The 23,037-nt window shown below is 44.2% G+C and overlaps 3 protein-coding genes across 4 annotated transcripts in view; all 3 read left to right on the top strand.

Moving 5' to 3' along the window:
* FRMPD2 (FERM and PDZ domain containing 2) overlaps positions 1 to 3,462 on the top strand; it is a 75,686-nt gene extending 72,224 nt beyond the window's left edge. For both annotated transcript variants that reach the window (XM_089897799.1, XM_089897800.1), the window contains one exon: positions 2,929 to 3,462. In XM_089897799.1, coding sequence (XP_089753925.1) covers positions 2,929 to 2,977 — 49 coding nt within the window. In that variant the 3' untranslated portion in view covers positions 2,978 to 3,462. The remainder of the gene's footprint in view (positions 1 to 2,928) is intronic.
* Positions 3,463 to 7,729: 4,267 nt separating this feature from the next.
* LOC149747264 (zinc finger protein 502-like) lies at positions 7,730 to 9,251 on the top strand. The gene has a single exon (XM_089897801.1). It carries the CDS (start codon positions 8,254 to 8,256, stop codon positions 9,112 to 9,114), a length of 861 nt encoding a protein of 286 aa, XP_089753927.1. The 5' UTR covers positions 7,730 to 8,253; the 3' UTR covers positions 9,115 to 9,251.
* A 13,157-nt stretch (positions 9,252 to 22,408) lies between these two features.
* PTPN20 (protein tyrosine phosphatase non-receptor type 20) overlaps positions 22,409 to 23,037 on the top strand; it is a 37,337-nt gene continuing 36,708 nt past the window's right edge. Inside the window, 1 exon segment of the mRNA XM_030759296.2 lies at positions 22,409 to 22,518. Within this exon segment, the coding sequence (XP_030615156.2) occupies positions 22,485 to 22,518 (34 nt within the window). The 5' untranslated portion in view covers positions 22,409 to 22,484.

Genomic DNA, 23,037 nt, shown 5'->3' with positions numbered 1-23,037 from the left:
TTCTTTCCCTGTTCTCTTCTTTTACCACACTGTACACATACTACTGCCATACGGTAGTAGATCTTTGTAAAACATGTAACAAAGCAGTACAGTACATTTTCATGGAGGAACACTGGAATTGTGTATCTTCCAGAGGGAGGACTTGGTACTTGGCTGGAGTTGCATCTTATGCAAGGTTAGTTTCTAAAGTAGGGCATAAGGTAAAATCATATCAAGTCACATTACCCTGAACATCACTTTGGGAGATGTGATGTTTTTCTCCCTTGGTGTGGGAGGAGATTACTTTTTCTTTGGTTGAGCCTCAGATGAAGTCTGGTGACTTGCATTTATGGGCCATGCTGACTGCAAAAAGCTTACCTTTAAATGCTAGCCTCATAGGAATGAAGGGATGGCAGATTCAAGTTTCCCACTCGCGTTCAATTCAGGGCTTAAACTCATTGAGTGAGAAGTTGGTTGTTGCAGAGTGTTTAAGGTTATTTCTCTTCCCTTCCCTTCCTTCCTTCCTTTATCTCTGTCTCTGTCTCTCTCCCCTAGCATATATACTTATATTCCTGTAATTAAAATGCATCTATTTTCAGCAAGTATCATTTAGAGAAAGTGAGGATATAAGTCTTCATGGTTATTTAAGAATGCAAAGTGAAACCAGGTCCTTGAAATGAACCTAAAGTTACTGTATATGTTCTGGGGAGGGCAGTGCTCCTGGAATAGCAAAGGATGCTTAGAAGATTAAGGGTCTAACTTAACTGCAGCTGCCATGCCAGGTGTGACCTCAGAGTAGCTGGCCGAGGGTTGAATGAGCTGCTAGGTGAGCAGGGCTGTCGGTCAAACGGGAGGACACGGGGGACCCCTGTGAAGGCCCGCTCTGCAGCCAAAGTGTGACTGAGAGGAGTGAGTGGAGCAGATGCCTGGCCAGGAGCGGCAGTGGTCTAACCCAGCAGAGCAGAGCCCATGGCAGCCTGGGGCTGGGCGCTGCCTTCAGCTGCGTTCTCTCCGCAAGCTGACAGGCTCCCTGGGGACACCCTCATACATACCCACTCTCACGACTCCTAAATACTGAACTCCAGCTCAGGATTATCAACTGAACTTCACCCCCAGCGATCCACTGAACATCTCTACTTGATGTCTTAGAAACACTGCAAACACAACCCCCCAGCTGTTAAACTTGGCACCGGCAGGAAGTCCCAGTGGCACTCACCAGGCTAATGGGGATGTGGGGCCGGCCTGGTGCTGGAGAGCTGGGGAAGGCTGAGCCTCACATGAAGAGACACAAAACCCGACCTTGTTGTGAGCTTACCCGCAGTAAATAGGGCAATTACAATACCCGGTATTTCAGGCCTGAAATGCCGTCTGCTCATTTGACTTGTCTTCCTGAAAGGTGAATGTGATTTTGGTGGCTCAAGTTTCTAAGGAACAGCTCTCCTGGGACGTTGGGCATGCTGTCTTCCATTCTCAGTAAATACCCTGTAGCAAACAGAGGCTCCACGATGATTTCACTGACCTCAGAGCTGAACCGGGATTCCTCTCCTTAAAAGCAGTCACTGAAGAATTGCAGGATCTGGTGGGAGGCCTAGTGCCAGGGCCCTGCCAGCTTGTGTGGAGGAGGCAGCTGGGCACACCTGAGGAGACCCAGGTGGGGTCTCCAGATTCTCCTCTAAGTACCATCTGTCTACAGGAGGCTCCTTTTATCAGACAGCTTGGGAGGGAGAGAATGAGGGCAGGGAGGAGCCGAGGTCATAAAATGTATCCAGGGGTAAACAGAGAGCTCGGAGCACTCTGATCCCTTCAGGTTCTAGATGGAGCCCTACTGCGTTATCTCCAGGTCCTGAGCTGGCCTTGAGCCCTGGGGGAAGGACTCTCACTCTCTACCTGGCGTGTCCACCTGCCAAAGCATCTTATCAAATTCTCCAAATCTCCAAGTCTCACCCTTTCCGTGAAATAGGCTCTGCCTGGTGGGCTCTCTCGGGCCTTTCTGGACCTCTTCTTGCCTCACATCCTTTTCTCCATGCTCACAAGCAAACTCCAGGTCAGAGCTCCAAGAGCAGCCTGGTGGCCTGGGTGGAAGGGTGGTTGGAAGGGCAGTTATTTGCCCTGAGATAATGGCCAAGATGCCACCCTGGAGACCACTGAGCCCCTTCTGGACACCCAATGGCCTTGCCTCTTGCCTCTCAGGCTGATGGCCTCCCTGGGTCTCTTTCCGGGCAGGGCTAGTAGCCAGAGCCCCAAATCCAACCTGGAGAGCAAGGAGCTTATTACAAAGGTTGGAGGAGCACGGAAGTGGGAGGTGAGGCGTGGACAGCCAGGCGCTGCAGCGTTGCCACCTGCTTCTCCGCAGCGAGGGAAGGAGAGGGTTGCTGCTGGGGGGCGGGGAAGCAGCGGCAGGGTGGGCCTGGGCACCAGCTGGATTTCCTGTCCTTTGACAAAACTGCCATGGCATTCCCCTCTATGTTTATAAGAAAACACATATTCTGCACAATTTGATCAAATACTTTAAGGTGTTAAATCAATTTTTCCTTAAAGAGCTTAGCAATTTTAAGAGATTGTTTTCTTAAAGTGAATATTCCTCTTTAGTATTTATGCATATGGTCTTCTTTTTAAACACATGTGCGTGTATATTTACAGGAAATGCCCATTTACATGAACTCCGTATCTCTCATGAGCAGAAATGATGTCTCTTTGACAGCAAACTCAGGTTGGAACCAACACTCCAGCCCTACTGGGGAGGAGGGCCAGCTACATGGGTGTTTGGAGGCTTGTAGCTATAAGGAGGTGCCAGCGCTGATTTTAAGGGAAAGATGTATTGCAGGAAAGGGAAAGGGAGGGCAGGGGCACTGACAAAGCCAACCTAATGATTTGGGGATGGGGAAGGAGGCTGATAAACAAGGATCCATGTATTTGGTACAAAGCTCAACCTATGTGCATTTCTTTTAGATTCTCCTACTCATCTTCTCTAACCAGACTCTCGACAGATATTTTCTGAGTACCCTGTCTGCATGTTGGAAGCACTGTGCCCAATGCTCTGTCATCTTCATGGACTGCTCTTTCTAATCAAAAACGTGTGTAGTGACTTTCGGCAGCCCCTCGAAGGCTTATTCTTTCCCTGTTGCTTCAGCGTCTTCGTTACCAACCAATGAGCTTCACCATTCATCTGTTTCCTGTGTCACACAGGGAGTAAATGTCACTCCAGCTGGCTGCCTCTCCAAATAGACACTGTTTCAGTGCTCTGAAAAGGACCTGATATTTGGGCAAAGTGCTTTGAAGGTCACCTGCTTGAGTTGTTCCCAGCCTCTTGCTTTGGCCCTTTCCATCTAATTCCTCTGTCGAAATAGCAAACGTAATCATAGTAGTAATCATGACATCTTCCATTTACTGAGAACTTACCCTGTACCAGGAGCCATGGGTGGCTGTATCAGAATTATTTAATGTAAGCATCCCAATGCTCCTATAAGTTTCTTAACCTTCCCATTTTTCAGATGAAAAAACTGAGGTTCTAGAGAAGTTAATAAACTTGCCTGAAGTCTGACTGTCTTCCCATAGGAAGCGTCAGTCCTAAAACTGGGTCATAGCTCTGCTTTTGATCCATGTCCTCTGGCAAGTTCCCGCATTGTCTTCTGGACTCGGTAAGGAGCTCCCCTTGCTCCCATAAGGCTCTGTGCTGCCTCTACCATAGCACTTACTACCTGATTCTAACATTTGTTCACTGCTCGCTCTTCCCGTTAAATCAGGGGCTCCTCCAGGTCAAGGGCCATGCCGTATTCACTGTTCGCCTCCTGACCCCAGAGCAGTCTCTGGCAAGAACCGTTTCAAGCCTGGCTGGCTTGCCTGTGATGTGTCATGATGAGCATCCTGAAAGCAAGGGAAGGTGGGGAGAGGAATTTCTGGTCAATACTGGAAGACACGTGGGTTTCTGTTTTCTAGTCCTGAATTGTACAGTGATGATGAAGGTGACACGTGCCATCTACCTGAAGCCCCTTCTCTCACCTTGGAGGATGAAGCATATCCTACTATCAGCCCTACGTTGGAAGACCAGCTACCCTGTGGAGAATGTTTGAAGGCAGATTCAGGGACCATTCCTTTACCGCAGTTCTGTTCTTGGGGTACTTTCTCAGAGTCTTTGCCTCCAGAAGAGTCCCGTGAGAGTGACAGCGAGTGGGAAGAACTTGAGGAGGCTAAGGACCCAGATGATGGCACCCTCAGGTGGGTACCACTCTGTCTGGGTGGAATGAGACTGGGCTGAGTTCTTCTAGTGGGCCTCAGTGTCTCCACTTTGGCTGGGTGATGGTCTATGCGCATCACCATGTTCCCCTTGCATTCCCTCTTTGGGTCATGCCTCATCATGGCACTTATCATGGTACATGTTCCATGGCAATGACCCTATGAGATAGGGTTATTGTCATTCCCGTTTTACAGATGACACATTTAGGACTTTCCCAGGGTCATATAGTAAGTGACAGGTAAGTAAGTGACAGTCAGAATTCAACCCCAGGTCTCCCACTCCATGGACCCCCTGCTCAGTTCTCTCCTCTGTGGCCTCCTGCATGTGGCTGGGCCCACCATCTCTCCTCGGGCCTCTCTCTTTCGGTGGGTTGCTGGTAAAGTTCTGATTCCTACTTTGTCTGCTCCTGACTGCCCTTGGGCTAAATGTATTGCAGAGAAGAGTCTTGGTATCATGTAATGTGGCCCTTCTCAACAGCCCCTGTTCCTCAACACAGTGAGCTCTTTCTTGATCAAGAAAGTCAAACTGTTGACACAAGGTGTTGCCAGAAGCTGGGACTGGGTGACCAGGCTGGAGTCAGATCAGACTGATGAAGACGTGGGAGGAATAAGTGTAATAAAACCCGTCAGACTTCAAGTAGAAAGGGTTAAACTCTTGACCAGTTGGTAAACCACGCAACATTCGGTTAAAGTGCCTGCAACATAGATAGTTCCAATATTTGAAAAATGCTCACTGTTCAAGAAACTTTCAGATAAATATATTTCCAAGACACATCGAAACTTACCAAGGCACTGGCTGTGAAGGTTTAGGTATAATTGAAACACTCTCGTTCACTTTCATTTCATTGTGTCCCAGCTACATTTTCATCACAAATGATTGAACTGGACTCTTAAAGGACAGTGGCAGGCAAGCTGATAAGGTGGGTGGATATTTGAAATTCAAATATGACGAAAGGGCTGGTTCTTATCTGAAATAGGAAGCAACATGTTGATAGAGGAGATGACATGGAGGCTTTGAAGACCCTGTATGCCATTAATGGGGAAGTCAGACACTCTGACAACTTTGGGAATGATGCATTACGGATTCACGAAAGTGTGCAGCGAGCAGGGAGCAGCTTATATGTGGAGGGCAATCTTCCCAGAGGGGGCTCCTCAGGGCTGGGGAGCTAAAAGAAGATAGGATAAGCAAAACTTTGGGGATCCACAGGGCAGTAATTAAGGCCTATAAGTGTTAGTACTTATGAAATGTCCCAGCAGATCTGCAGTGCCATGGGAGGAGGGTGTTAGTACTTATGAAATGTCCCAGCAGATCTGCAGTGCCATGGGAGGAGGGTGTTAGTACTTATGAAATGTCCCAGCAGATCTGCAGTGCCATGGGAGGAGGGTGTTAGTACTTATGAAATGTCCCAGCAGATCTGCAGTGCCATGGGAGGAGGGTGTTAGTACTTATGAAATGTCCCAGCAGATCTGCAGTGCCATGGGAGGAGGCGGCAGAGAGCAGAGTAGTAGGAGCAGGGCTCCAAGCCAGGCTTCACCACTCACTAGCTAAATGACCAGCAGCAAGTGACTGTTAAACCATCTAAGACTCAGCTAACTGACTGCCAAGTGGAGATAACGAAATCCATCTCAAGCTGTTCCTGGGAGGGTTAGATGACAACGCGGCTCACATGTTTAGCACACTGTGTGGCATGTAGTAATAACTCAAAAAGTGTTAGCTACTTTTAATCATAAAGGAGGAAATTACTGCAGTGAGATGATGCAACCTTCTTAACGCATTCAATGCCATCGTTTTTTTCCCCATGTAGACAAAGGACTGGTGCCCTAACATGGGGTGTGGGGTGGATGAGGAGAAGTACTAGTTTATGGCAAAGGTGTCAGGATCCAGGGTGGATGGAATAGCCCTCAGCTATGGATGACGGCTTGGGATGTAGCTAGGCTGAGTCCTGTCACAGTCACTTACCTTCCCTGCTGACAGAAGGCGGGCCTACACGTGTGGGTGCTCAAGGTGTGGGTTCTCAGACTGGGCTCCATGGAGCTGCCCACAGATGTGCTTCAAGGCACCTGGGGAGCTCTACAGTTAGAATGTTGACTTGCTGCTTCTTTTGGAAAAAGCAGCTCTTAACATTCTCCAAGTTCTCTAGGAGAACAAATCCCCCAAAGTTAAGGGCCTCTGTTGTATATATTCTCTTTCATCCTGGAAGTACAGAGAAGTTTTGGAGGGTATAAGAGGACTTTGCTTATGGATGGAGTCATGCATCCTTTAAAACTGTATAACAAATTATTTTATTTGGTCCTTTTAGATATTGAGACAGTAATAGTATATAGGTAGTTTCTATAAATGATTTAATTTAATCCTCATTTCAACTTTGAGCAGTATTCTTATTCCTCTTTTATAAAAGGGGCTTGGAAGGTTTATTTAATTTGGCCAAGATCATACAGCTAGCAGGGGCAGATTCACACTGCTGCTATCTGATTCCACTTTTGGTGCATTTTTACATTTCCCCTAGAATGTGCCTGTCCACGTAGACTTGTGTAACACTCATGTCTTTCCATCACGTGTCATGAGTCCTACTATTTCTCTCTTATGAGGCTAAAACAACCCCTGCTGTCCAGTGGGATTAAGAAGGCAACTGAACTGTTCTGTTTAGGGAAGGCTGTTGGCCAAATGGCAAGGTGACCCAGTAAAAGCTGCTTACTGTTTTAGGTGAACAGAGAAAGTGGGACAGTCTCCCAACGCAGAACCTGAGGGTTTCTGCCTGGACATTGTTCTGACTGTGATCACATGGAAGAGCCCTCAGATGTTGGTCCAAAGAATGTACCCACATACTCCACAATAAGGAAAGAGGCCAGTGGGGCCCTGAGAAGGTGACCTGGGATGGAGTGTCTGGCCCAGTTGTTAAGAAGTAACTTCAAAAAAATCATGCCTGTCACTTCTGAAACTCATTTTGAATAGTGGTCGTGACCCCTCTTCAGTTCTGGGGTTTATGTTGAATAAAGCTCTGTGTGTGTATGTGTGTGCACATGTCCTTGCATACTTAAAGGGGGCTTCGCCTGGTGAAAGAATTTGAGAATCAACCTCCTACATCAAGATAAGCCAGGACAGGGTGCGGTCTTGCTGGTGCACTGGTCACACTTTCTGGGACAGATGCCTTGTGCCAGTTGACACTTTTGGGTTCTCCATTGGTTGAAGGAGTTTCCATGGTTTTCAAAGTGCCCCCAGTTCCCTCGAGGGAATCTGCTGAGAGACTTGGCTCAAAGGCCATGGGAGTAATGTGTTTTGTCATCTTTCTATGTACTTTCTATGCAACTCCAAATGGTTATACATTCTTTTAAAAACATTTTCCTTTTGGGTTCTAATTCTAAAAATTATATGAAAGAAAAACAAGATGGGAACATCTAAGAAAAAGGAAGAGTGAAGTGGCAGATCCAGCATTATGATATTAGGACATATAGCCACCACCATAACAAAAAAAACGAAAAAGCTAAAGGTTGGAGTTATTAAGTGTACAAAAGAAATAGACCTGGAGGACCACAATGTGAGCCAAGGAACACTCAGTGCTATATAATGGGGGACGTATGGCAATCAGTCTCAATGTTGGGGAGGGAGCCCAACTTCATAGATCGAACTAAGATAGATGGAAAAGATGACTTAGATTCAAAAGTCACGTCATCTACTAAAATTACATACAGCTTGATTAAATAAAAAAGCATAGGAAAACTGGTGGAAAATATATTCTAGTTTTATCAGATATACAGAGGGGTAATAACTTCCTGTGGCTGCCAGCAATAGACAGAGTATAACAAAGAAGAATTACAGTGTTGACAATATTGAAAAAGTTAAAACTTCTGTACAGTAGCAGTGACAAAATTAATGTAAAAATAGCAGTGGGGTTTCCGTGTACCTCTGGGACCGTGGTCGCCGCCCTGCGGGGAGCCCCAGGACATCATGGGCTCCCAGTTTTTGTTTTTTATTTTTTTTTTGGGCTCCCAGTTTTTCAACCTTGAAGTCTTCTACAATCAAAGCAAAGAGAAGATTTGTGAATGTTGAATATGCAAGGAGCTGAAGACAGAGAGATTGAAAGAGAGATTTGTCCAGGTTGGGTGAACAGGTCTGCTCCAGAGCAGGATGGCTCTGAAATTGATTTGCCAGGGATAGCATCAAAGAGATCCCAAGAGGATGAATACCAGGATCCTACATTTGAAGAAAAATATGTATGTGAGAGCATGAAGGAAAACCCTCCCAGAGAGGTTCCTGGACCATGCCTTTTCCAAGAAGGTTTTGGGGGAATAACTTTCATCCACAAAGAAGCACCTCCAGAAATGATTAGACAAGAATATAATTTTGAGAGAAGCCTGCTTTTGATCTCAAGTCTTGTTACACATCTCAGGGTTTCTACAGAAGAGAGCCTACATCAGTGGGAGACAAGTAGCATACACACCAATGAGATTTCAGACCAAAGTAAATGTCCGACCCTCTCTACACAGAAAACATCTTGGAAATGTAGTGAATGTGGAAAAACTTTCAATCAGAACTCATCCTTTACCCAGCATCAGATAACTCATATGAGACCCTACACATGTGAGGAATGTGGGAAAATTTTTAGTCGTAGTTCATTCCTTGTTCGACATCAAAGAATTCATACCAGAGTGAAACCATGTGGATGTGAGCAGTGTGGGAAAACATTTCGATGTCGATCATTTCTTACTCAGCATCAGAGAATCCATACTGGAGAGAAACCGTATAAATGTAATGACTGTGGGAATTCCTTCCGCAATCATTCACATCTCACTGAACACCAGAGAATTCACACTGGTGAGAAACCTCATTTATGCAATGAATGTGGCTCTTCTTTTCGTAAACACTCAAATCTTACACAACATCACAGAATTCAGGTATTATAGAACTTAAAATACACATACAAATGAGTACAAATAAAACAAAAGAAATCTGAACAAGAGGGATGGATTTCATCAATGTCAATATCCTGGTTGTGATGTTGTACTAGTTTTGTAAGATGTTACCATTGTGGGCAAACTGAGTGAAGGGTACAGGGAATCATCTGTATTAGTTCATATAACTGTATGTGAATCTGTAATTATCTCAAAATAAAGTTTAATTTTGAAAAGTGGTCTTCCCAACTCTGCTTTAACCATGCCGTGGCTGTTCACATATTGGCAGGGCGGGTTCTACAGAAAGTTACAGATCCATCCACCAAGAGTGCAGAGTGAGGGTGCTCAGCCTCTACTACCAACTGTCTGAATCAAACATGATTCTCCAACAGCCCATCTACATAGTCAGTGCCATCGCTGTGGTACTTGTAGTATTTAAAAAAAATTTATTAATATATAGTTGATTTACAATGTGTTAGTTTCATATGTTATACATATACATATGTATAACATTTTTAGATTCTTCTCCATTATAGGTTATTACAAAATATTGAGCCTTTCCCCACATTCTGTATTAGGACACTCTATGTCTACAACTCGAAGGTAGAGACCGTTGCCAATCCTGGTCCTTTTGGATTTCTGTTTCTCAACCAGGCTTTCCTTCACTGGAATTTTCAAATTTCCTTTTATCATTTTGAAATGGGAGACCCAGTGTCTACCTGTGTTGTTGAGGATACAATCCTTTTCCTAAAGTACTTCTCAGCGAGAAGTTGGAAGTCTTAACTACCCCTGTGGGCAGAGGCCACTCTTCATTGAAGAGCTTTGTCAGAGCCTGGTGGGTTTGAAGGTCTGTGCCGAGCACTCTGTGTTTAACCCCACCACAGGCTTGTGGCGTAGGTATTTCTGGTGGAGTGGGACCATGTGATTTGTTCTGACCAGAAAGTTGTGAGCAGAAGTAATGCATACCATATCCATACTAACTGTAGACACATCCAGACATTTAATTGCAGGTGCTGAACCCTCTAGAGATCTCTATCCCCATCGGCCACAGTGATCACAGGGTGTGGGATGGTGAGTGCTCCATCAGTCTGTGGGTTGAAGTCAGGGATCACAGAGCAGAGCTTCCAGCTGACCCACACTGGATATGCACTGAGAGCATGAATCAAACCTTTACTGCTCTAAGTGACTAAGATTTGATGGTTTGTTTATTACAGCAGCATAACCTAGCTTATTCTGACTCATACATTCTTAGAGTCATTTTTATATATGAGGGAATTGAGACCCAGAGAAATTTAATATTTGTCTGAGGTCACAAGTAAATAGTGATGCTGAAATAAAACCCAGGTCACTCGGAATAAAGCCGCCCCTTGTCACTGAGCCTCTGAGTTGGGCAGAGGGGCTGCTGACCTGGCCTGGCCAGCCTGATTTCTCAGTGTGGATTGACACTGGTTCTTTTCATAAAAAAATAAAATCACAATTAAATCTCTTAATCACAACGCCTCCCTAAGAACTTGGCAAACCAAGGAGAATGTGTGGCTTTCAAGACTGTATTAGAAAGACTTTGAGAAATAAGAAAACAAGTCAGAAATTCTTTATTCTTTTTTTAACAGCAATTAAAAAAATAAATTTTATTTATCTATCTATTTATGGCTGCGTTGGGTCTTCGTTGCTGCGCGTGGGCTTTCTCTAGTTGTGGCGAGTGGGGGCTACTCTTCGTTGCTGTGCGCAGGCTTCTCATTGCGGTGGCTTGTTTTGTTGTGGAGCACGGGCTCTAGGTGCGCGGGCTTCAGTAGCTGTGGCACACGGGCTCAGTAGTTGTAGCACACGGGTTTAGTTGCTCCGCAGCATGTGGGATCTTCCCGGACCAGGGCTCGAACCCGTGTCCCCTGCATTGGCAGGTGGATTTTTAACCACTGTGCCACCAGGGAAGCTCCAGATATTCTGTATTCTGATTGGAAGATCCTCTGAACATTGCTTATTAATGTTTTCAGCTCACACCAAAGAAGTCTCTACTCTCACCATGCCTCTCCACATTGCAGCCAAAAACAGCATGCTAAGGGTCAGACATGTACTCCCTTGATTAATACCATTTGATGGCTAATCCTATAGGATAGCATTAAAATTTCTCAGCATAGTGTGCAAAACACTGCAGGATGTGGTTGGTTCTCCGATTGCAATCGCATCTCTGACCATCCCTCAAACTCTCTCTTCCTCATGCAGTCATATGGGGCTCCTAGAATATGCCATGGTTTCTCGTGCTCCTTCCTGTGCTGCTCTGTGCCCTACACGCCCATATAGGCCACTCTCCCTTCTTCATTCAGTTAACGCCTACTCATGCTTTAAGAGTCACCTCCCCTGGCAAGCCAGGAGCGCTGGTGATCACCCATCCATAGCCTGTGAGGGATTAGAGGGTAAGGAGGCCAGGAATGGAAGATTCCTCTGAGTTGTTGGAATGCCATGGCATTTTCCCTTCCACACCTGTTTCCCAGCCCTGGGGAGGAGAGGGGAGAGGGAAGGCAGTGCTTCTTCTCCTTCAAGACCTCTGCATGCATAACAGGAACTTCAGGAGAATAATTTGTAAGGCTTGATATGTGTCTCCAGAAATTTGGGGGGACATAAGGGCTTGGTGTCTGACCCATGCCCAAGCAAGCGAAAGGTGAAAGGAGATGGCTGAAACAACATGATTGGTGGGAGAGCAAAGAGGAAGAGGACTGCCCAGGACTGTAACTGCTGATACCCTTGGTAGGGGAAGGACGTGGAAGCCCTTCTTAGAACCAAGTGGATCTACAGGTGGGGCACCATCTGGAACTGCCCTAAAACAAGCAGAAGGGACATGGACCCAAACAGAGACTCAGAGCCTCAGCTCACAGAGGGTGGACTGGGGAGAATCACGGAAAGGCACCCTCCTGTGGCTGATGAATGACCCGAAGGTGGCCCTTCCTCCATTTGAGAAGCCCCTCATGAGGGCACAAAGCCAAGTCTGCATTTTGGCCTCCACTTACTCATTTGTCTGACACCTTCATTCATGGTCCTGGAATGGGCCCATGGGAGGCAGGAACAGAGGGAGGGCATTGTAAACAACCGGCCAGTGGCAACATCACCCAGGCCATGGAGCTGCACTTGGAGATACCTCAAAAGGGAATTCTTAGGGAAACCATAAGATTTTCTCAGGCAAACAGCCAGCTCAAGATATCTGCTGAAGCCAGAGAGCCCTGTGTTGGATTCCAGCTGCAAAGATGTCAGACACTGAGTCTGGAGGGTAGGATGTGGGTGTGAAGTTGGGTGAGAAAGGAGAAACTGATGTGCCCATTTCCCATGCCTATTTCCAGTCCAAAGCAGTCCTGGCCTCGAGACAGAGAGAGCCTAAGAGTTAGATAAGAAGTCAGAGGGAGTCTTACACTGAAATGGGACTGTTCTGGTTGCTCAAAGTTATAGACCTGCCCAAGATTTTATATTCAAGAACCCAGGAGAAAAATGCATCTTGGCACTGAGTTTGAATGACACTGAAAAGAAACAAAGAAGTTGCCTTCTGTGCGAACCCTATTCTGTCCAGCTAATAAGATGCAGTAAGATGGCGACATCTGAATTCTTGCTGTAAAGCACAGGGCTTGACACAGACCAAGAGGACTGAATACATGAGGACTAAAAGGCATGCATCCAGCTCCTCTCTTAGAATTTGGCAGTGTTTGCAGTTCACTTTCTGCTACATCATTATTTTACTGTTAATAAGCAGAGCTGGAAGTAGAAGGCAGGGCATTTATAGGCAAGGGTTTGTAGCAGGCTCACCTGCCAACTTAACAACTCTCCCATCGAAGCCTAAGGACTCTCTCTCTGTGGTGTGTGCAGGCAGAGCAGTGGACTGGTCGTTGCTCTGCAAACCGGTGAGCAGCCAACTAACGGATCAATCAACTTATATTTATTGGGCATTGCCCAGGTGCCAGGCTCAGGAACTAGGCATCTGGGAATCCAGAATGAGGTAAGTGCATGTCCTTCTGCTTTCTAAATAAAATAGTGTTCAGCCTCTACTGGAACTTTTATTGGCCTTGTACTTTCCACAATTTATTTTTATAGAGTCTTTTATGTGAAGTGTCTCAAAGCTGAGCAGAGAGAAAGAAACACACAGACAAGGTCTCACAGCTTCTCCCAAGCCCACAGTCCTCATCGACTCACACTTGATGGTGCTGGGTGTGAAGAACACCACCCGAAAATAAACGGGCTGCAAAGCAGAGGCCAGTACAAGGATGGGGCCGTGGAAGGGTAGCGCTGCTGAAATGATTCTTCTTTTTTTTTTTTTTTTTGGTCAGCGTTTCTTGTTCTTAGTTATTTGCTCTTCCCTGGCCCCGAGCCAGGTTTAGAAAACTCTGAACTTGATCATGGGCCTTAGGGGCTGTGAAGAAATGACTTTGGGTCCTGAGGTCCTGGGTACAAGCTGTCCACTGGGGTCTGGGAGGCCCTCAAGGGACTCTCTGATTGTGTCTGGAGAACACAGCTTGGGATGAGGGGCCATTTGGGCAGTAAATTCTTACACTTGAAAGGGACAGATGGGTCTCAGCTCAGTGGAGAGCAGAGGTATGTCTGGCTCTCAGGGTCCATCCTGAGGGAGTCTGGGTGCTCAGACCAGGATCAGGAATGCAGACTGTGAGATTCCAGAATCTGCATCCCTCTGTGCTGGTCACTGCTGCTACCCCAGGGATCCGCAGTGAGCCTGGGACCAAGTAGCACATGAGAAGTTGGTGTCTGGGGGGCAGCAGGGAGGGGACAACCAAGCTACCCTTCAGTCAGGCTAGAAAGGGGACCTTTCAGTAGCAGATCAGGGACTTAAGTCCAGGCCTGCAAGACTCCTTGCACTGCTGGTAATAGCAAGTCATAGGGATTTGAAAAGACCTCCAAAGAATGGCAGAAATTTTGATAAAGAACTAACCTTTATAATTCTTCGAATTTTTCACTGGTGAAAACAGAAGCAGGCTTTTGGGTTGGTGGCCACTGGGAATATGATGTGGGTTAACAGTAAGTTGAGGAACATGATGAGACCTCGGGGTTCACTCCCACCAAGTATTCATTCAGTCTCCATTTAGCGATTTCCTGATGCCGTGGGTGAAAATTCTGTGTGTGTGTCCCCATGACAGCCATCTATGTAGGAACACAACAATAGAATATTCTGATTCATTCGTGCTGCTCAGATTTGTGAAATAGTGATGGCATGCAAAGTTCTGACCTTAGACGCTACGAGAAACAACAGGCATCCCCTTAAAGGGGGCCCATCTTTAAGGAGGAACTCTACCTTGGGGTGGGAGGGAGCCTTGGCTGCTGAGGAAAGACAGGGCCTCTGGTGGAGAAAAGGCATCTGCTGTCAGTGACTCATGGAGCAGGAAGTTGATCTCTCCACGCCTGGACAGAGGGTGACTGTTTTGGCTCAGTCCCAGCTCAGCTCAAGGATATGGCTCTCCTGGACCAGGCTGTGGGCTAAGTGAGGCAGGTCTCATCATGCCTTTAAGGGAATTGGGTCCACTGGAGTGGCTCTGGTCAGGACCAAACGGAGAGAGGTACGCTTGTTAAGATAAAAAGATTCTGGCTTCCTGTATTGAGGCAATGTCTACACGCTGAATTCCCCTTACAATGACCACCCTAGATGAAACCGTCTCACCCGACCTAGCAGCTATAACTGACCTCACGTTCTGGTACAGTCTAGTGACTCCTTTCGCAATCGTCTATCCTGTCCAAAGTGCCCAAACACTACCTGCCCCTTTCTGACACTGCAAACCAGTCCTCTACCCCGGCCCCTCTCCAACTCAGTAGGGAGTTGAGGGGGCAGGTGTGAACCAGGCCATCACCCCTAGAGAACACAGTCCTCAGTGGTTCAGGATGTGGGCATGGCTCAGAGAGTTGCTGGCATTATAAGCCTGGCTTGGGACCAGGCACGGACAGGGACAGGGAGGTGTACCAGGGGCCACAAGGCATCCACCACCGGGTCCGCGGTAACTGCTGCAGTGCTTCGGAAGGCCAGCAGAGGGAGGCACTGCAGACTCCGGCCTGCTTGCAGAGGGCGCCGGCGCAGGGTGCGGCTCCAGTGCGCAGGCTCATGGGAGCCTCCAGGATTGGACGGCACCGATCTCGCAGTGCCGGCAGACTCCCGCGCGAACCCAACTGGCAAGGGGGCTGGGAGCAGGTGTGTCGGTTGGGGCCAGGCTGGGCTGGGCTGGGCTGGGCTGGGCGGGGCGGGGCGGGGCAGGTCCAGGTGAGGAAACGTGGCAGGGCCCCGGCGGGACGTGGGGGAGGTTAGAGGGGGCTGCTGCGGTGGGGCGTGAGAGAGCAGGCTTGGACCCACCCAATGGCCTTGAGAGGAAGATGCCTTGATGCCCACTGAAGGAGTGGTCTGTGGCTCCAGCCACCATAGGGAGGCCTCCTGGGCTGGATTCGGGCAGGCCCTGGGCAAAGTGAGGCCCGCTGAAGCCTTGCAGGGAGACAGCCTGGGCAGTGTGATGCCCCGCTGTGCTGTGACATGTGTCATGGGTCCTGTGTGTCACAGGTTTGGGACAGGAAACACTGGCTCTGCGGTAAAGAAAGGCCTTGAACTCTCGCTGAGGAGCATGGAACCGCTGTGATTGGTAAGAAGCCATAATCAGGTACTAAGACACAGTCTCGGCTGCCTGGGCTGGGGAGGTTTGGAGGCCAAGAGCTCCATTCTCACTCAAGGACCAGTGAGGGCTGAAGGGCCTAGAGAGAAACAGAGCAGTAATTCATGATTAGTTCCACAGCTATTTTTGAACACCTCCTGTGTGCTAGGACTGTTCTAGATGGGCAGGGTCCCTGCCTTCATGGAATTATATTCCAGGTGGGAGAGAGCCTTTCAAGGCTGAGTCCTGGGTTTTTGCCTTGCCTACTTTTGCCTTGCTCTTTAATGAGATGGGGAAAACTGTAGGTGAAAGGTAGGTTTCATTTTTGGAACGGTTGGAATCAAAAATTGTTTTGGATATATTACGTTGAGATGCCTAGAACGTTTTCTCCCAACATGCAGCATACGAACAATATACTTGGAAAGAATTTTACACTAAACTCCATACACCCACCACCTAGACCCTACCATTAATATTTAGCTACACTTGTTTTTTCACATGCCTGTTCATCTCACCATCCCTCTCTCCATCTGTTAATCACCTGGTAGTTTTTTTTTTTTTTATTGTGGTAAAATACACATAACGTAAATTACCTAGTAGATTTTTAAGTTAAGATGTCAAATAGGCCATTGGAAATTTGAGTCTGAAGTCCTAGGGGATGTTAGGGCTAGAATTGGTCTTTGGAATCATCACCACGTAGGTGGTATTTAAACTAAAGGACTAGGTGAAACCACCTAGGTTGAGAATGTACATAGAGAAGAGGAAGGAAGCCAAAAAAGAGGGAGGTGGTGGCCAACCATGGTGAGTGCTACTGTGCAAGATCGTTTGGCAATTAGGAGGGTTTTAATCATTTTAACAAGAACAACTTTAGTGGAGTAGAGGGACCTTAAGGTCAAGTGGAATTTTGTTTTTAAGATGGAGGAAACTAGAATATGTTTCTATGCCAGTGGGATTGAACTCATAGAAAGGGAGAAATGATGCAGATAAGGGGAACACTAAAGGGGAGGTATGTGAACACCTGAGAAGGGAGGAGACTCCAGAGTAGGTGAGCAGTTGGCTTTGAAATGAACAGGAACACATATTCCATTGTATCTAGAGGGAAAGCCGAGACAAATGCAGATGCAGACAGGTGGTGAGAGGCATCATCTGTCTGTGAAGGCAGTCACTGGCTGAGAGCAAGGGCAGCAGGGGAAAGGAGAAGAGGTGCTGGGAGACACATGTGACATAGTCCTCCTGGAGAACGGGGAAGTGAACTAAGTACGGAAATGGAACTGGATTGCTAGGCAGTGCTGAGTGCCCGTTTGAGATGTGTAGCTGTGAACTTAGAGTGGGATCAACCTAGTGGGGTTGTGTGGCTTCCCATGGGTGGGAAGGGTGTTGTGAAGTTTAGGTGCGGTAATACATGGAAAACATTTAATACAGTGGCAAGTATATGATGAATGTTACCTGTTTGAATTCTTACTTTGTTTTTCTTTTGTTTATACAAATGTGACTGAGGAAGGCTGACATTTACCACCTGAGAGGATCTTCTCCTGTGACATGTTCTCCAATCACACCAAAGTCCACCACAGTTTGCAGCTACTTGGAAGTCTGGCTCCCGGTGTGGTTACATTTATACAGCTTGATAATTGGGTATGTTTGCTAAAAAGAGACAAACTATAGCAAATAGAGCTTTCCATTTTCAGACTAACTCATAGTCCTGGACTGGAGGGGCTGGGGGTTTGTCACAGTGGCAGTTCTTATAAGTTTTCATGAATATCTTTTATTACTGCGTGTCTTATTGGATCTGATGTAATGGCAATCTACAGAATCTATGGATCTCAGATCACCAGGGGAAATTTTCAGTTTCATAGGTTATAATTTCTCTGTGACCGCTTGGGCTGTTTTATGGTACAAATAATAATAATGGCTGACATTGACAGGTCTTAAAAGTGCCAGGCACTGTTATAAGCACATTATATGCATAATCTTGTTTAACTGTCATCTCAACTCAATGAGGCAGGTACTATTATTATCTCTGCTTTTCAGATGCAAAAATAGGCTCCGAGGGGTTAAGTAACTCGCCCAAGGTACACATGGTCTGATCTCCAGTTTCTGCTGCATACTTCAACTTTTTTTTTTAAAGACCTTGGCCATCACTCATCTACACTGTAGTGGAGTAGGCAAGATAATGGACTGAAGCAGATTGCCTGGGTTCAAGAACTGCCACATACTAGCTCTGTGACTTTGGACAAATTATTTAACCTCTGTGTGCCTTTGTTTCTTTATCCATGAAATGGGAATAATAATCGTACCTGATGATAGGGTTCTTGTGAGGATCACATGAATTAATATACTTAATAAGCCTAAATTAATGCCTGGTTACGTAAATGCTGCACTACCACCTACCTGGTAGTGAAGCCATGGTGGTATGTGTACTGATTGATTGACTCCCCTAAAATCATTCTCTAAGGTTCCTACTACTGGTCTAGGTTGAGTTTGGGAATACTCCTAACTCGGGGATCTGTTTCATTTATCAATTTGTCTATTCCTTTACCAGTACCATACTGTCTTGATTACTGTAGCTTTATAGTAAGTCTTGAAATCTGTAGCATTGGTGTTCCAGCTTTATCCTTCTTCAGTATTTGTTGGCCATTCTGAATCTTTTGCCTTCCCACATACACTTTAGAATGAGTTTGTTGATAACCACAAAATAATTTGCTGGGTATTTTGATTGAGATTGAATTGACTCTATAGATCACATTGGGAGTAATTGAGATCTTAACAATATTGATTCTTTCTATCCATGAACATGGAATAGCTCTCCATTTATTTAGATCTTTGCTTTCTTTCATTGGTTTTGTAGAGTTCCTCATATAGACCCTGTACATGTTTTGTTATATTTATATGTATATATTTTAGTGGGGGGAGCTAATATAATGTTATGTATTTACAATTTCAGTTGTATACCATTGCTGGTATACAGGAAGGGAATTGACATTTGTACACTAACTTTGTGTCTTGCAACCTTGCTATAATTGCTTATTAGTTCTTGGAGTTCTTTGTTGTTATTATTGATTCTTTGGGATTTTCTTCATAGACAGTCATGTCATCTGAGAAGAAAGACAGTTTTATTGCTTCTGTCCCAGTCTGTATATTTTTTATTTCCTTGTCTTGTCTAATTGCATTAGCTAGGATTTCTAATATGAACTTGAATAGGAGTGGTGAGAGAGGACATTCTTGCCTTGTTTACCATCTTAGAGGAAAGCATCTAGCTTCTCACCATTTAGTTACCTGTAAATTATTTGGTAGATGTTCTTTATCAAGTTGAGGGAGTTCACCTCCTCTAGTCCTAGTTTTCTGAGAGGTTTTTATCATGAATGGAGTTTGGATTTTGTCAAATGTTTTTTCTGCATGTATTGATATCATAATATGATTTTTCTTCTTTAGCCTGTTTTGTCGCATTATGTTAATTGACTTTCAAATGTTGAACCAAACTTGCATACCTGGCATAAGTTCCACTGGTCATGGTGTATAATGCTCTTTATACATTGTTGGATTCAATTTGCTAATATTTTATTGAGGATTTATGTATCTATGTTTATGAATGATGTAGGTCTGTAGTTTTTATTTCTTCTAATATCTTTATTTGGTTTTGGTGTTAGGGCAGTGCTGGCTTCATAGATGAGTTTGGAAGTGTTCCCAGTGGCCCTATTTTATGGAAGAGATTTGAGATAATTTGTATAGTTTTTCTTCCTTAAATTTTTGGTAGAATTCACTGGTGAAACCTTCTGGGTCTGGAATATTGGAAGATTATTAGTTATTGATTCAAGTTCTTTAATAGACATAGGCCTTTTCAGGTGATTTACTTTTCCTTTTGAGTATTTTGTGAGTATTGGTAGTTTCTGTTTTATAAGGAGTTGGTCTCTTTAAGTTATCAAATTTGGGGGCATCATAATATTCCTTTATTATCCTTTTAATGTCCATGGACTCATTAGTGATGACCTCTCTTTCATATCTGATATTAGTGATATCTAGTATAAGTAAAATGAATTCTATAGTCTTACACTATTACTGATTTACTACAGTGGTTGTAACTCAAAAACTGAAATAAATGTTAATCAGCTTAATATTGATATTATTTTGTTTATTTCTTCTATGATATACTATGTCAAATATAAGAGAAGAGAAATTCATCCAGTTTGGTTCTTGTGTTTCTATAGGGTTATCTGAAACTCACTGCACTAACAGACACCAGAAATGGGCATGTGTTTCTGATCAAAGCTGACTGTTCTGGAAGTACTGCTGACTCTTATGGGAGATTTGAAATTGGTGACCGTTGGCATAGATTGATATGGATTTCAGTCTACTCATCTCTGTGCAAGAGAGATCTTACTAATTTGTATGTGTGTTGTGGGTGTGTTCATTTATATAAAGAGGATAAGATGTTTGGTTGCCATTCACATGTTTATTTGGTGGAATGCAGTGGATAGCATATTTAAACACTGGTATTTAAATAGTAAGAGTATCTCCAATTATCAAGGAGCATCTTAAAATTATCTGACATTTCTGAAGGAAATTCGTTTTAACTGTCTTTAATAAAGATTGTATCATTTAATGGGCAGAAGACCTAAATAGACATTTCTCCAAAGAAGACATACAGATGGCCAATAGGCACATGAAGAGATGCTCAACATCATTAATTATTAGAGAAATGCAAATCAAACCACATTGAGGTATCACCGCAGGCTGGTCAGAATGGCCATCATTTAAAAGTCTGCGAATAACACTTGCTGGAGAGGGTGTGGAGAAAAGGGAACTCTCCTACACTGTTGGCGGAAACGTAAGTTGGTGCACCCACTATGGAAAACAGTACAGAGGTTGCTTAAAAAACTAAAAATAGAATTGCCATATGATCCAGCATTCCCACTCCTGGCCATATATCTGGAGAAAACTCTGATTTGAAAAGATACATGCACCCCAATGTTCATTGCAGCATTATTTACAATAGCCAAGACACAGAAGCAACCTAAATGTCCATTGACAGACGAATGGATAAAGAAGATGTGGTATATATAAATAATGGAATACTATTCAGCCATAAAAAAGAATGATGTAATACCATTTGCAGCAACATGCATGGACCTAGACATTATCACACTACATGAAGTAAGTCAGACAGGGAAAGAGAAATATCATATGATATCTCTTATATGTCGAATCTAAAATATGATACAAATGAACTTATTTACAAAACAGAAACAGACTCGCAGACATAGAAAACAAATTTATGGTTACCAAAGGGGTAAGGGGGTGGGAGAGGGATAAATTAGGAGTTTGGGATTAGCAGATACAAACTACTATATATAAAATAGATAAACAACAAGGTCCTACTGTATAGCACAGGGAACTATATTCAATATCCTGTAATAAACTGTAATGGAAAAGAATGTGTGTGTGTGTGTGTGTGTGTGTGTATAATTGAACCACTTTGCTGTATACTGGAAACTAACACAACATTGTGAATCAACTATACTTCAATAAAAAAATTTTTTAAAAGATTATATCATTTAAAATATTTTCAATCATATATTTGGGAGGTAGAAGCTTGGACATCATTCTTGGTGGTTTTTATTTAACAATGAGGTCTTTGACTTTTCAGTGTTATTTCCAGAGGAGGCCTGTCACTTAGGTCCATTACCTCAGTACCAGTCACAAGGCCACTGCTGTCCTTGTAAAAAGAGATTTTTTTTCCCTTTGTCAAAGTAGCATTTTCAAAACTTAAAAATGTGACTCATTAAAATTTGAAATGAAACCATGTTAAGGATTTTATTCAATTTATTTATTAATGAAGCAACCAGGAAGGTGGCCAAGGTAGTTCAGAGAACATTTTGAGGATCTAGGCTTTTTATGTATTTTGAACGAAGGTTAGAGTAAGAATGCCAGGTTAGATTTTAAAAGCCTGGTTAATGTCTGACAGGACAATAAATTGTAATCTTTGGTATCATCTTTTCTCTCAGAAATTATTTGTATCCCAACTGGCTGAAAATCTATAGGTTAACTTAATTTTACTAAGTCTAGGACTTTTAATCAACAGTAAATGAGTTGTACAAAGTACAATTTGTTTATATAATTAAATAATCCTTGGGAGGGCCTTTTAAACATCATCCTCATATAACATTGAAAGGATATGCCCCCTATGTTTTTGCTTTACCTCCATGTTTTAAATAATCTTTCTTAACATACTATATCAAAGTTTTAAAATATATGTGTCCAAACATTAACTTTTAGGTTAAGATTATAGTAATCTTATTTCATTTGCAGGTAAACTAATTGAAAGAGTCAGCAGACCAAAAAAACCTCTAGATTTCAACCAATGGGAGCAATGTAACATCATCTTACAGGCCTATTATGGCAAAGGTTAGAAGAGAAAAACATGTTTATCCTGTGTGAGGACTTTTTATAGATTGAACATGACCTCCTTGGAGATAGGCTTTGAAGTTAATTCTTACCCTCCAATATCGAATCTCCAGCATCTAATTCAGAATAAGTTTGGCATTAAAAGAATTAACTCGCTGAGTTACAGTGACTAAATAAATGAGTAATAATATGTCAAAACTGTGAGCACTCGAGTTGTCTAAAATTCCTTTACATCGTATGTTTGACCAGGTGAACAACCATTGTGTGCTGGCCCCAGGATATTAATTCGACCTTCTGTCTGACTCTGAGAACACAAGGCTCAGTACCTGCAGAAACCTTTTACCCATCTCATCCGGGAATGGGGACAACATGTCTTCATCGGGGAACACTACAGCAGAGTCTGGTAGGTTCTTATGCATTGTGCACTGTGGTGGACATGGGGAGCAGGGGGAGCCAGAGCAGTGCTTCTCAGACGGTAAGTACGCACGAACCACCTGTGCATTTCTTAACCCGCACATTCTGATTCACTGGGTCTGTGGTGGGACCCAAGTTTCTGCATCTCTAACAAACCACCATGCTTAGAATAGCAAGAATTAGACTCTTACATGAGTTTTATTTTACTCTGATCAAATAATGCTTATTTCTGATTGTAGATACAATATATATTTATTGCAGAAATTCTTATGTACTTTGGAAAGTACGTAAAAGCACACAAAAAAGGAGGATTTTGGTATATAATACTAAGGCAGTGTTTCAATTAGATGTTAACTGTCTCCCAGCTGACTCATGGTGTCATTGTCGTGCCTCACTCATTAGTAGCTTGCTGTCAGTTCTCAACATTTCTTTTATGTCTTTTCTCTTCTCTTCCATGTACAGCTCAGCTCTTGGTTCCTCTTCTACCCTGCCTCCCTGTAATCAGTGT

The sequence above is a fragment of the Delphinapterus leucas genome, chromosome 16 (genome assembly GCF_059928025.1).
Source record: "Delphinapterus leucas isolate spDelLeu-1000000601 "Yukka" chromosome 16, BTC_Dleu_Yukka2, whole genome shotgun sequence".
NCBI lineage: Eukaryota > Metazoa > Chordata > Mammalia > Artiodactyla > Monodontidae > Delphinapterus > Delphinapterus leucas.
Note: the sequence above shows the minus strand (reverse complement) of the source record. Positions and strands in the feature narration are given on the sequence as shown.